Source organism: Hyaena hyaena, unplaced genomic scaffold (assembly GCF_003009895.1).
Source record: "Hyaena hyaena isolate Hyena2069 unplaced genomic scaffold, ASM300989v1 scaffold_40, whole genome shotgun sequence".
Classification (NCBI taxonomy): domain Eukaryota; kingdom Metazoa; phylum Chordata; class Mammalia; order Carnivora; family Hyaenidae; genus Hyaena; species Hyaena hyaena.
Window position 1 is genome coordinate 3,526,318 of NW_024080672.1, and position 13,784 is coordinate 3,540,101.

At 49.9% G+C, this 13,784-nt stretch overlaps 1 protein-coding gene across 1 annotated transcript; it reads right to left on the reverse strand.

The window, feature by feature from the left end:
- Positions 1–873: 873 nt before the first annotated feature.
- On the reverse strand, positions 874–5,710 carry TRIL (TLR4 interactor with leucine rich repeats). The gene has a single exon (XM_039229906.1). The coding sequence runs from the start codon at positions 5,618–5,620 to the stop codon at positions 3,182–3,184; it is 2,439 nt and encodes an 812-aa protein (XP_039085837.1). The 5' UTR covers positions 5,621–5,710; the 3' UTR covers positions 874–3,181.
- Positions 5,711–13,784: the final 8,074 nt, after the last annotated feature.

The window sequence follows — 13,784 nt, forward strand, 5'->3', positions numbered from 1 at the left end:
TACTGAACTTTACTGACGCTGTTAATTCTCTGAGATGGTGAAGGTATAACAGGAGTTGAAATCTGTTTTAATCCTGGGTCACGGCCTCGATTTTTGATAAGTTTCTGGCATTAGACTGCTTCATTGTCATTAATTTATTTCAGAAAGAAGATTGGGGAGTGGCAAAGTACCAATACCAAGTAATACCAGTGTCTACTTTAATGGTTTCTTAATACGGGGGTAGCTGCCCACAGTGCTCTACTTGTGGTGAAAACCAGGCCTTTACAAACTGGTGAAGGGGCTCTGATCACGTGCCAGTTATTACCGAGCAGCAGATGGCACAACGATCTGTCTTCTGAAAGTAATAATCTTACAGGTTGAGCTGAGGGTCCAACCACATCCCGGACTGCTTCAATGGTGCGTTAAAGGAACACTCCTACCTCACACGAAGTTTAGTCTTTTTTCTTTAGGAATCTTATCTTTTCATAAACTTTGTAATGGCAAAAATGACCTCCAGTTCAAGATAGCTCCTTCTGCTTATTCACCATGGGAGTCAAGGGCTTGACTTTTAATTCAGATTCCTTTAAGCGGCTGCTGCCTGCTGAGACCTAATCTTCTTGCTGTCACTGGTATATTAAGAGCGTTTTCATATCATGGCTCACCATCGCTTTGAGAGTCTCCTTATTGTTTCCCTGGGCACAAAGTCACATATCTATTTCTGAAAAATAAAGTTCGTACTCTACTGTAGAAATGGCAATTAAAAACCACTGAACGAGGACAGATATAGACTTTAAGCTCACGTTTCATTGTCATCGATGACAACTGCTATAGAAAACCACAGCGGATCATTACGAAAGTGTATAAAATATTTGGCAACTCCAACAATAAAACACCTCCATTAGTAAGTGGATTTATTGACATAACTGAACATAACAACGTATAACATTTATTCATTTCCCACTGAAAGACTTTCCAGTAGAACTATTTGTACATAGATTTTACTGTTTCTCCGTGAAGCGTTTTCAGTGATGGTCTGCACGTCGAAAGGGTGGTCTTTTCCAGACTTTCAGTGGGGTTCAGTATTTTGTTGCCATGCAAAAGGAACAGCTAAAAGATGCCATCACTGTACAAATGAACAAAATTATGGGCACCAGGCGTGCAAGAGACCCCAAAGGTTGCAAAATAGAGTGAACAACGACTTCTCTCCCGTGTACTAACAGGCTCAGGGTCTGACACAAGGCTCGACAGCAGAGTAAGAATGACAGCCTATTTCCTGTGGTGGGTTAAGTTCTGGCCCCACAGATAAAACTGTCAGAGAAGCAGCTGTACTTTAAGTGGTCTGGACATTTACTCATCTGAACATAAACACAGATCAGTTCATTTAGATGCCTGGGTCCCTGCTCAGCTGCTGGGCCAAGGGCAGGCTTGGCTCAATGGACCAAACATGAAAGGAGAGCTCTGGGGAAGGAGCCCCCTGACTAGGATAGATTCCCTGAGTCAACAAGACCATCAGGGGCATAAGGCCCTAAACAGAAGAGTCACTGTCAGCCTTAGCACCTTTGCAGTTGCCTCTACCCACGGCACCCCACTGCCAATAAATCCATCACCACGGAGAGTATAACCATGCAGATCTTCTCTGGGACCGCTTTTTTAGACCACACACAAAATTGCTAATGTAAACCAAAGCACTACACTTAGCGATAAACATGTACTTCATAAATATCGGGGAGCCAAAGTGTCCCAAATAGTTGAAAACAACGGAGCAAATAAAGGAGCCTAATCCTAAGTTTAAAACAAAACAAAACAAAATTTTAAAAGAAATACTGCAATTAGTAACTAAAAGATAAGATTTAATAACGCGGTAACACACTGGGGAGGGAGGGATTAACTTGCAAAATATAGAACTATTTCACAGTGAGGTTTAAGTACTCCTAACAACCTTCTGGTTTTAGTAGAAATAGACAACCACTGCTGTACTTTTTCACATTTTGTCCCAATAATTTCTTCCCCTCTGTTTTATATAGAGTAAGACATTAGTGTGATTGAATGTTACACTATCAATTGACTAACACCTTTTGCTCCCCTGCTATTAGGAAATTACCTTTATCGCTTAACTGTGCAACTCAGGAGAAGCAGGGCACAGTCAACTGCGTGTCACTGATAAACACAAGAGAAGTACCGCATCGTATTTATTCCAATCTGGCCACACCGTCAGAGATGTGGTTCAGCGAACTGGAAGGTGGCTGCTCCCTGCCGGGTCACGGGTTATGCGTGCATTAGTTACATTCTTTTATCAAGTCTGGCACTGAAATTTCCTTTTCCATAGATAGGTTTAGAAAAAGAAAAGTGAAAAGCCACAGGAGCCACCCTGACCCAGAAGTCTTGCGTGCAGCCTTCTCCTGAGAAAGTAGGTCATCTTAGTTAACCCCCAGGTCAGCAAATGTTCTTGCGGTGTTAATGTTAAAAAGAAAATACGAGTTGAACCACTCAGCTCAACTAAAATAGTCCTTGAGTTTATTGTCAGTTTGTTAAATGGCAGAGATCTTCACATTGCTGAGAAAAAAATAGCGTCTCTCATTATTTAAACATTAAATTATCCTGAATGTTCTATTAACCAACACAGAAGAGTTCCTTGGTGAGTGTGTTAAACTTTACCACCTGTTTCCAACATCTACCTTCTTGGCAGAGACCACCGGACCAGTGCAGCCAAGTTGCCAAGCCTCCTTTGTAATACCAAATGAGTTCCTTTTTTCCTTAAATAGAACAAAACTCTTCTGTTTCATACTGAACAAACAAAAAGCATGCACCCAAATCTCTTTCTGGCCCTAGCAGGGGCAAAAGCACCCTTTTCCACCCCCAAAGGGGACAGGCTCTTGTACTGCAGTGAGACAAACGCCATTTCCACAGCTGTGCCAGGGTCTCCATGTAGAAGAAGGCTTCCCACCTCTAAGCTCCACCATCCATTTGTCCCCTACTCTTGGCCTTGACCACCCGTTCACTTCATGAGTGGGTACTGGGAACTGGGGGTGGGGAGGAATTGCCGAATCGCCCTTCCCTTTGGCTTGTCTGGCAAATGCACAGAACGGAGCAAAGAGAAGCCCTGATAAAATGAGATCTCCCCCTGAGGTGGGTTGAGGGGTTCCACGGAACGTGGCTCCTCAAGGCCAAAGAGGTGGTTTCCACACCCTTGGAGGCTCTGGATCTAGTCAGCAAATCGCTGCAGAAGATGATCTTCCCGCCTCAAGCTGCCACCGGTGCCGCCGCCCCCGCTGTCCATGAAGCGGTCACAGGGGAACTCGATGAGGTCTGCCTCGCTGAGAGCACACACGGTGGTGCGCGGACGGTGGGACTGGAATCCAGAGAAGTCTGCAGACACGCCCGTGCCCATGGAGCGCAGGGGACGTCGGGTGGAATACATGTGTCTAACATGCACAGGGGCCCCACCCTTCGGCCTAGCCCGTAGCTTCCTCCGCAGCCAGCGTGACGCCCAGGCCACCAAGGCCAGGAGCACCAGCAGTGCGTTGACGGCCAGCAAGACCAAGGTCAGCAGCTGGTAATCTACGCTGCTCCGGCTCCCAGGCTCTGGCAGGGTGACCAGCCCAGCACAATGGTCGCGGGGAGCCACCGGGCAGACCCGGCCCCCGAGGACGCCCTCCACGCACACCAGGTAGGGGGTGTCCCCGCGCAGCTCCCGCAGTGTGGCCGAGTCGCTGCGCTCTGGCAGGTAGACGAAGCGGTGGAACTTAGGCTGCTGGCCGAAGCGGTCGAAGAGCAGGCGAAAGCGCGCGCCGCCCAGCGGCGGGGGGCTGCGGTGCTGACGCACAGCCCAGCGGACCGAGGCGCTGTCTGCGCCCACCGCCTCCACGGTCAGGTTGCACAGGATGAACTTGTTAAAGTCGCACGGGTCAGACACCAGCGGCGGCAGGCCGACCCCGCCGTCGGACTGGGCGGCGCTCTCCTGCTGCTGCGCTGCCAGGCTCTGCTTTGCCGCGCGCTGCCAGGGGTCGCCAGCGGGCGCCGGCGCGGAGACGGGTGCGGCCGTCGGGGTGGGCTCCGCACGGGCAGCATCTGCAGGAGTCGGAGGTCCCCGTTTGGGCTTCTGAAGCAGGTCCAGGGGGTGTGGCGCCAGGCCCGCGGCTGCAGCGGAGGACGGGTCCGGCTGCTGGAGGCCCGGGCCCCCTCGGCTCAGCCTCAGAACGCTGCGGTTGCCCAAAAACTCCCTGGCTGCCCCATCCCAGACCGCCCCAGGCAGAAATCGCCCGCGCTGCTGTGGTTGCGGCTGCGGCGGGAGCTCCTCCGCGAGCCCACCTGCAGGGGGCGCCATTTCCTCCCCGGTGGCCGTGGGTAAGGGCCTCCGCAGGCCTTCGGCGGTTGGGGAAACTGAGGACGAGGGATCCGCACAAGAGCCGTTCTGCAGCTGCTGGTCATCCAGGTAATCCAGGTACTTGCCCCGCAAGGCCGGGGGGTGGCGACACTGCACGAAGACGGTGAGAAGACGGCCTTGTGAGTGCCAGTCGCCCATCCAGCGCTTCAGGCCCCGCAGACGGCAGTCGCAGGTCCAGCTATTGCCGTCTAGATCCAGCCGGTAGAGGGCCGGGCTGGCGGCGAAGATGTCCCCGGAGAGGGCGCTGAGCGCGTTGTCGCGCAGGCTGAGCTCGCGCAGCCGGCCCAGGTTGCCAAAGACAGTGGGGTGCAGAGCAGACAGCGCGTTCCCGCTGAGGTCCAGAGTCTCCAGGCTGAGCAGAGGCTCCAGCAGCGCCACGGGCAGCTGGCTCAGCCGGTTCTCCTCCAGGCGCAGCTCGCGTAGGGCCTCCAACCCCCAAAAGGCTTCCGGCGCGAGGTGTGTGAGCTGGTTGCCCCCGAGCGAGAGTAGGCGGAGACGAGGCAGGTGCTGGAAGACGCGAGGCCCGAGGTGCTGGAGGCTGTTGGCCGAGAGGATGAGGGTGTTGAGGGAGCGCAGCGGTGCGAAGGTGGCTGCGTGGCGTAAGGAGGGCTGCAGCTCGTTGGCAGAGAGGTTGAGGAAGCGCAGTCTGCCCAAGTGGGCAAAGGCGTTCTTGCCCAGAAAGCGGATCCGGTTGGACTCCAGATGTAGGTAAAGCAAGTTGCCCAAGGGGGCGAAGACCGCGTCCGGCAGCTCCCCCAGGGCGTTCCCTTCCAGCCTCAGCTTGACCAGACTCTCCAGGCCCTCGAAGGAGCCGCGGCTCAGGCGGCCGATCTCGTTCCGGTTGGCGTGGAGGATGCGCAGCTTGCGCAGCGGGGCCAGCGTGCCCGGGACAAACGCCTGCAGGAGATTGTTCCCCAGGTAGAGCTCCTCCAGCCGCGAGAGCTTCTCAAAGGTCTTGGGGTGCAGGGAGCGGATCTGGTTGTAGTGCAGGTACAGCCGTCTGAGCTGCCCCAGACGGTGGAAGTCGAAGGCCGTGGTGTTGGTTATGAAGTTGCCGTTGAGGCTGTAGGTGAGCACCTCCTGGGGGCTCGGCAGCGAGCTGGTCTTGGGCACCGCGCGGAGCCCCCTGTTGGTGCACAGGAGGTGCTGGGGTTGCTGGCAGTCGCACCGCTCTGGGCACACGGGCTGGGCCCGCGGCGGGAGCGCGAGGCAGCCGCACACCACGAGGAGGAAGCGCACGGCGCGGGCAGCCTCCATCGCCGCGCGTCCTGCGTGCTGCGGCCGGATCGTGCTCTTGGCCCGCCTGCTCTGTGTCTCCTCTGCATTCCCCTTGGCCTGGCCACAGTCGCTAAATGGCCTCTTTCGGACTCCGCAGCGCGGTCCGGCCCCTCCTCCGCCCTTTGTCCGGCGGTTGGCCGGGGTCTCTGCAGGCGGGTTCGCCCAGCCAAGTCAGGCGGCGCAGGGCACTCCGAGAGCTCCCGGTGCTACTTGTTGCATTTCTGCACAAAACTGTTTCTCCGGGTGTGCGTCGGGGGGGAGGGAGTCAGACCTGAGCTTTTTGTTTGCAGCAGAGTCCGGAGAGCTGGATTCCCTGGCACGGATTCTCCCCGCCAAGCGGAGTCCCCAGCTGCAGGCGGGAGCCCTTCCAACAGCTCCTCGGGGCGCGGCTTGGCTGCTGCGCCCCGGCGGCCCGGCCCCCGCGCCCGCGCCTCCTGGCTCTGGGTCCCGGACCAGGAGCGCGGCCTCGGTGGAACAGCCGGGGGAGGAGCCGGGGGTGCGCAGGCTGCGTCCGGAAGGGACCCAAGGCGGCGAGTGGCGGGCAAACCGGGCGGAAATTCGTCCTTCCCACACTCTGCCCCCCGGGGATGCAGGCGGAGAAAGAGGAGACGGCGGAGGGAGGACAGACCCCGACAGGGGGAGGAGGAAACGCTAAGTGGCTCCGAGTCTGGTCAGCCTAAGCCGGGGACGCCGAGTGAGAAAAGTAGGGATTAAAAACAGCTGTACGGGTCGGCCCTCTACGCAGGGCTGGGGGCGGGAGTGGATTACCCGGCCAGCAAACGGAATTTGCAGACAGAGACCTTTTTTTTTTTTTTTTTTTTTTCTTTTTCAGATGAGTACACCAGGCATTTCGGAGCATTGGGAGCGCGGATGCTCTTATTCGTTTTTAAGTCACTTGCACCTCCAGGTGCCACCCTGCGTGAAGTTCAGGCAGCATGGAGTGCGCACACCTTCTGTAAGAAGTTTAGGGCAGCACCCCGTTGGCTACAAAGAGCTACCGGTGCACTAGGAGAGGGCAGGCCAGCCCCTTGTGACTGTTGCGTGTTTGGATGTTTGACGTGGCTGTCCAGGTAGCCCACGAGAGGCATCGCCTCCTTTAGGGATCTGAACTGAGTATTCGCTTGGCCCTGCTGTAGGTAAGAGCCTGGAGACTCTCAGAACTGGTTCTACCGCCGTGAAAGTGTTTCTGTCAGATTTTGGTGATTTAGTCCCATTAATCCTCCTCCAGTCTTGCAGGCCTTGGGGTAGGCTCTGCCCGTGTGCATATATATATATATATATATATATATATATATAAAATAACCTTCACAGACACTCTGGTAGCTGCTGCCTGCAGCGGGTGCGAGAGGGAGGGGGCCGGCAACCGCGTAATGCCTGGGCTTGCAGTGATCCTCAAAATCTCTAGACCCCAGAAGTTCTCAGGCCTGGCTTAGTGGCGGAGGGTATCTTTACACTTATCAATATAGAATGGAGCATTTGTCACTGGCTCCTTTGAGGGCAGCCCCTGCTGAGAATGAGGGCCGGCAAGAAATAGCTGTTTTAGTATTTGTTCATGCAAACTGTCTTGCTAAAAATAAAGGCCCCTTCTTTCCCCCTCCCTGCCCCAAATGTTCAGAAAATGTAATTTTAAGGACCCACTGTGTGGAAAATTAAAGGAGACATATCCTCACCTCAAGAGGCTGACTAGTAGGGAGAGCATGGAAAGGTGAAGTAATAATATAAGGCAGTAGCATGAAAAAGCTGTTGAAGTGCCAGGTGATTTTTAGTGATTCCAGCATTTGGCAGTGACTGAGTGCCTTACTTAGCCTCGTGTAGGCAATTGATAGAGACAAGTTCTGAATTTAAGGAAAGATGAGATCACTCACTGCATGGTCAGCAACGACTCCTGGGAAAGCAGGGACCTGGGTCCAGGGAGATGGGTGGGGGAGAGCTAGCGGGTGGTCAGTATGAAATGCCCATTCACAGTGAACAGAGCAAGTTTGTGCTGTACTTTGAGTTTTCAAATAAAGGATGAACATGGGAAACCAAGAATCTGTATTAACAAGACTAACCATAGTTTGGTTTTTAGTTCTCATTGTGAGAAACTTCTGACACCTTTTTTCTTGACTCTAGTTCTGTTTAGGAAGGTACGGCTGCCCTAGCGGGTGAAACCCAGGCTGGCCCCGTGTAGCGTAAGCTATCCTGAGCTGGGCCCCAGAAGTTGGTAGGAGGACTTTCCGAAGTTCTTGCTGGCAGGAGAGGTTATCCCGTTGCTTCAGAGGAAAGAATGGTAAGAAGCTACTGGCTTTCAAATTGAACCACTGGATCCACCTGGGCTGGAGCTGTGCCAGCAGCTGCTTTTGAGCCCGTGGTGTGAGGACTGCACGCACAGCCATCAGAGCAGAGAAGAGGTTGGGAGCTGAGAGGTGTAACATAGAAGAGGGGGATGCAGAGATCAGACCCCATCCCTTTGCATAAGCTTCCTCTCCTCTTGCGTCTGCAGAAAACTTGCAGAGTGAGGGGCGGTCAGCATTCCAACAGAGGACCTCTATAGTTGGACTAATCACTCACTCCACTTGGAGTGTCTTTCCTTTATAGGTGCCTCTAAAAAAGATTTACAAAGTCATCAGATCCCTGCAGATGTTCAGTATTTTTCAATGTCTTTGTATTATTGCCTGGCGTTTAACATTTCTACCGGTAGTGCTGGATTGCGGGTAGAAATAACATCGTACGTGGTTTAGGTCAAAAGACAATTGCTTTTCCATAACATTCCATTTTCTTGAAGTAATCCATCTGCTACATATAGTTAACTTTGCTTAAAATAGATACAGTGTGCCATACTTCAAATAAGTATACACAGCTTTTTGGTAGGTGTTCCTTGCGCCCTCAGTTTCAGTAAGAGTAAGACTTTGAGATCTACAGACGAAGTGATAACACGTATGTGCGCACGCATGCAGATTAATGCTTTCTGCAAAAGCGTGGTTACTGTCTTTTTAACAAATGCTTCCCTTTCTGGAGGCATATAACTTGAGGTCAACTTCACAAATGAATGACACTTAAATCCTTCAGAGGACATTTATGCAATGTTCTTATGTGTTCCCCCTTGGTCTCCATTTCTGTAATGCAACATGTTCAGGTATTAGATTTATTTTCAGAGTCTCTCTCTCTTCCAGGAGTTAAAACAGTGTTTTGCTTGAATTCGTCAGTACTTGGAGCCCCTGTAGTGAAGAGCTATCATGGCAACTCCAAAACTGCATTTGCTTTGAATGCTGGTGATCAGGCAGGAAGTATTTAGTGAAAATCTACCAAGTGCCAAGTTCCATGGTGAGCAGCAGGCGTGCAGTGGTTGACAGGACTCAGCACCAGACCCCAGGTTCATTGGGGAGGCTGATGGGCAAGGAGTCGGTGCAGCCCCGAGCGATAAGCGTTGAGGAGTGGAGCTGTGGGAGCCCTTGAGAGGGCACCTGGCTTGGACTGAGAGCTTGAGGAAGGTTTCCAGAGGAAGAAAGTGCTGGGAGCCAGAAGACCCATGCAAGAGAGTCCCTTAGGAACCTCCAGATCTTCTGTCGTTGTTGATGAGATTTTTTTTGACATCTGTTTTTTTTTTCTTTAACAGTATCATACAGCCTCACTCATACAATGACTTCCAAATAAATATTCTCTTATTCCTTTTTAAGGACTTCTGCAGGTAAAGACTTCGCATAAGAAACTGACATCATCGTATTTGCATGATATCTTGCAATATCAAGAGGTATCTCTGCTAAATAAAGCAGGTGCTCTGCAAAGACAATGTTATCTGTCTCCTTCTTGCCTTCTAGAACCTTGAAGTCTGTGACAGTGGTTTGTATAGAATGTGTGTTGATAGAACATCCAGACCAAGGTGTTCACTTATGTGAGATATACATAGGCATTGTGTAGACACAATGTATAGATGCTCTTGGTAGTGCTGTAGGGTAGGGACCCCCTGGACCCCCTGCTCCCTGGACCCTGAACTTTGGAGGGCTTTATTCCAGTCCTCCTCTGGTTGTGTCCCTCTCCAGAAGAGTAGGATGCCAGGCTTCCAAAGGTATGTGCCTACCCACAGCCCATATCCCACTCCTGCCCAGGGTTCCTGGGACCCGAGAATTCCTTACTCAACTGCCTAAGGCTGTGAAGACCTTTTATGCATCTGTTCTCTCGGGGGCTGATGATGCCACAGGTGTGTATGTGCCGTGGGCCAAGTGAAGGCCAAAAGGCAGCTGTGCAGAAAAGAATCTGGAGGTGTGAGCTGGGGTTTCCCATGGCATGCCTGGGAGGCCGCTGGGGGACTCTGGGTGATGCAGGAGCCAGAGGCTGAGAGGAGGAGCCGGGGACCACAGATCTCCTCTCACACTCTAACACTGGGCTTCTCAAATATTAGAGACAGGCCTGTCCATTTGGGGAGGAAAAAGTACATATACTTGGATTTAGAAAGAACAAGGAGAAAAATAATAGGAGTTTGAAGGAAAACATTTTTTAAAATGTAAAGTCTACTTTATTACAACATAGCCTACACCTTATAAAAAGCAATAATTTTTAGTAAAAGCAAGGACATTGTTGCCTGCCTCTTAACTACATAATGCCTTTGTTTATGAATGGATCCAGGCTTGATCGTGTTCCAGGAGATTCAAGTATTGATTATGCTTAAAACTATAATTTGGGTAATCACACGTGGAAATCCAGAAGGGAATACTGTTCGTGAGAGAAACAGGAGCTTTGTCATTTCGCTTTTGGAAAGCTTGCCCTTTAAATCTCAGGCACACCCTGCTGGTTGCAGAGGTCAGAAGCCTAAGCAAGTTTGGGCTGGTTCCATGACACGTATGGATAGGTGAGCATTCTTGGGTGTTCCTGCCCGGGCCTGGGATCTTCTCGGGCTTGCCAGGGATGTACAGCAGTTTCTTCCCAAGCAATCTGTGGTTCCCCTTGAACTTCAGCTGTAGAGGTGAAAAGGATTCCGGGCCGTGTGTTCAGTAGCCACTGGACCTGGTACGAATTGACCCAGGCTGTTCTGGGGTGGGAAAGGTTAAGGGGAGGAGAGCTGTGGCCAAGCTCCCTGCTGTGGGGAGAGGTGGACCTGCCAAGTCCCGCTGGAGCAGCCTTCCAGAGCTTACTCAGGGCGGCCTGCAAGAGAAGGCAACTGTTTCCTCACCCAGGCTCAGCCAGCCCCAGACAGGCAGTGTGGCCCCTGACACGGCTGAAGTAGGAAACCAAGAGTCCCAAATGGTTCTTTTTTATTTTTTTTAAATATTTTTATTTATTTCTAGGAGAGAGAAAGAGAGACAGCATGAGCAGGGGAGGGTCAGAGAGAGAGGGAGTCACAGACTGAAACAGGCTCCAGGCTCTGAGCTGGCAGTCAGCACAGAGCCAGACGAGGGGCTCAAACCCACGAACCACGAGATCAAGACCTAAGAAAAAGTCGGACACATAACAGACTAAGCCACCCAGGCGCCCCCCCCCCCTTTTTTTTAAGTTTATTTATTTATTTTGAGAGAGAGATTGCACAGCAGGTAAGAGGCAGAGAGAGAGAGAGAGAGAATCCTAAGCCAACTACGTGCCATCAGTGCAGAGCCCTACTAGGGCCTCTATCCAACATACCATAAGATCATGACCTGAGCCAAAACCAAGAGTCCCACACTTAGCCTACTGGGTCCCCCAGGTGCCCCCTGCTGTGGTTTTTTAGCATTGTATCAAACAGCCTCCGGAACTCTCTTGCTCTGTTTGACTGAGCCTCTTCTTAGCCCCAGTCTGAGAGGCAAGTTTCTCTGCCTTGGGGGTTAGGACTATGAAGAAGAGGACCAATGGGTTACAGTGTACCTGCTGATTCTCCAGGTTCCCTACCCTTAAGCAAATAGGAATGCAGATTCCTGACTAGGCATTGGCTTTGCTAAATCAGAATCTCTGGGGGCAGAGCCTTGGCATCTGATTTATAAGCCATCAAATGATTTGTATGCACACTTAAGTTTGAGAACACTAATGGACAGTATTTCCAAAATAACTGCTTAGGATTCGCTGGTTGTATTATAATCACATCAGTAACAGTGGTGCTCACATAGTGTGGGCTGCATGCCAGGCGGTGGTATAAGGTAGCCCATTCACTTCCACAACTACCTTGTGAGGTAGGAACTATTGTTATCTCATCTTACAGAGGAGGAAACTGAGGAGCTTAGGCAAAATACAGGATCCCAGCCCCCCCCTCCCCCCGAGGCTGATTCAAAACCTCCTGAGTAGTGCTTTATTTAGCACATTCCCATGTATTTTCTTAGGTATGGTCACTGAAGGAGAATTCTTAAGGGCTTATTCAGACATTTCCATGTCTCCTCTTTCAAGAGCCCAGGGATAGAAAGATGAGTGAGACCTCTTTGTATCCCTTCTGAGCGCTCAGCATGGCTGGAGAGTTCAGTGTATATAGGTGATAATCCAGGAAGTTGGTGCCTTCGTAGATAAATACGATGAGCGTCATTTGCTGGAATGACAACACGTTTCGTGAAGAGAATAATAAAGAACTGAAACCTTTCTAGAAAATACCAGCCCACATAATACTGGATATGTGTAATAAGGCCATTTGCAAGTGACTGTTTCCAATACACTGGGTGTTACGTTCAAGGAGAATCCTAATCCATCAATTCCAAGATGCCTGAGTATTTGAAACTGACATGTATAAACAGATTGCTTTGCTATAAGAGCTACAGTCAACTGTAGGCATTTCTGGCAAGTTAAAAAAGGAAAGGCAGTTGTTGGCGGAGCATAATAACTTAATAAATACGGCAAATCCACATACCGTTTGTGGCTGCAGGATAGAGTTTGTTTTTGTGTAACTGAAATTTTAGAGTGGTAATCCAGTGATGTCCTCCCTTGAATAGAATAGAGTCAGTAGCCTAGGGAAATGCTTTAAGTATAAAAGTGTCTCTGATTCCTAAATACTAAAATGTGTGTCATCTTGAGGAACCAGACTTGTAATTGTACTTTATGGTACACCTTTCCAATCTTCTATTATTTGGGTTTCTTCACACTATAGTACTAACATTTATTTAGCAATTTGTGTCCCCCACTGGCTGGAAAGATAGCAGCCTTGTTTTAATTCATTTTTGTGGTACTCAACAGCTGTTGTTGACTTACCAAATAGTTGTCACAAAAAAATCTAGAAGAAAAATTTTTTTTAATATTAATAGCTGTTGTTTCTACATGGTAAGAAAATGAATGATTGTTTACTTTTTTTTTTTTTTTGCATTTCCTAAATGATGTACAATCCTCATGGTTGCTTTGAAGTTAGTAAAATATATTTTAAAAACAAAATTAAAAGAAAAACAACCTAATATCTGGTTTTAACCTCCATGTAAGTCTCGTGAGGCAGTTAGGAGAAGATATGAATATATCCCGGTTTGGAGGAGAGTACGCTAAAAACTAGAGAAGTTAGCTAACTTCTGGAATGATCTAGCACTATAATAATAGAGCACAGACCACAGTCTAAACCATTGGCTTCTGACCTCATGTTTTTTATAGTTGGACCTTGCTAGACTCCCTGTTGATACATGCCTATAAGTACAACTAATGAAGCCAGTTCAGGGTGATATTCAGAAATATAGCAGCTGGTACAGTAAGAGCACCAGCCAGACAGGTTTGGCACAGCCCCAGTCAGGACAGACGGATGCCACGAGCAACCAGCCCAGCATGCCAGTGCCCACCAGCTGAAAGTGGACTTGCCTGTACTTGATTAAAGTTCTTGAATGGTGCTTTAGACATCCATCCCTCTCTCTTTTTTCTTCTTAATAACTACATTATTAAAAAGGATCTGTTTAAGGCTTCGACACAATATAATCAGTAACCATGAGAAACAATACACAAAGGCTTCCTGGGTCCAGGTTCTTCCAAATCGCAAACTTGCCGAGGGCCTGTTTCTCTGGGCTCCAGTCTTAATAGAACATTGATGAGAGGGCAAAATCATCAGTTTTCACAAAACAATGGTTTTGTTTTCCGTGTATAATTCAGAAATTGTCTCACCTTCTCTTCAGGAAGTTGATGGACATATTTGAAGGGAATTCAGTTCATTAAAAAGTACTATTTTTCGCACAACTTGATCTGAATTGTTATAATTAATGGCTTACAAATATTTGAAGGGGGCACTTCTTTTGAAGAGTATCAACTTCAG

What these genes read in the sequence shown, in the direction of transcription:
- TRIL (XM_039229906.1), bottom strand. Translation starts at nt 5,620, where the DNA reads ATGGAGGCTGCCCGCGCCGTGCGCTTCCTCCTCGTGGTGTGCGGCTGC.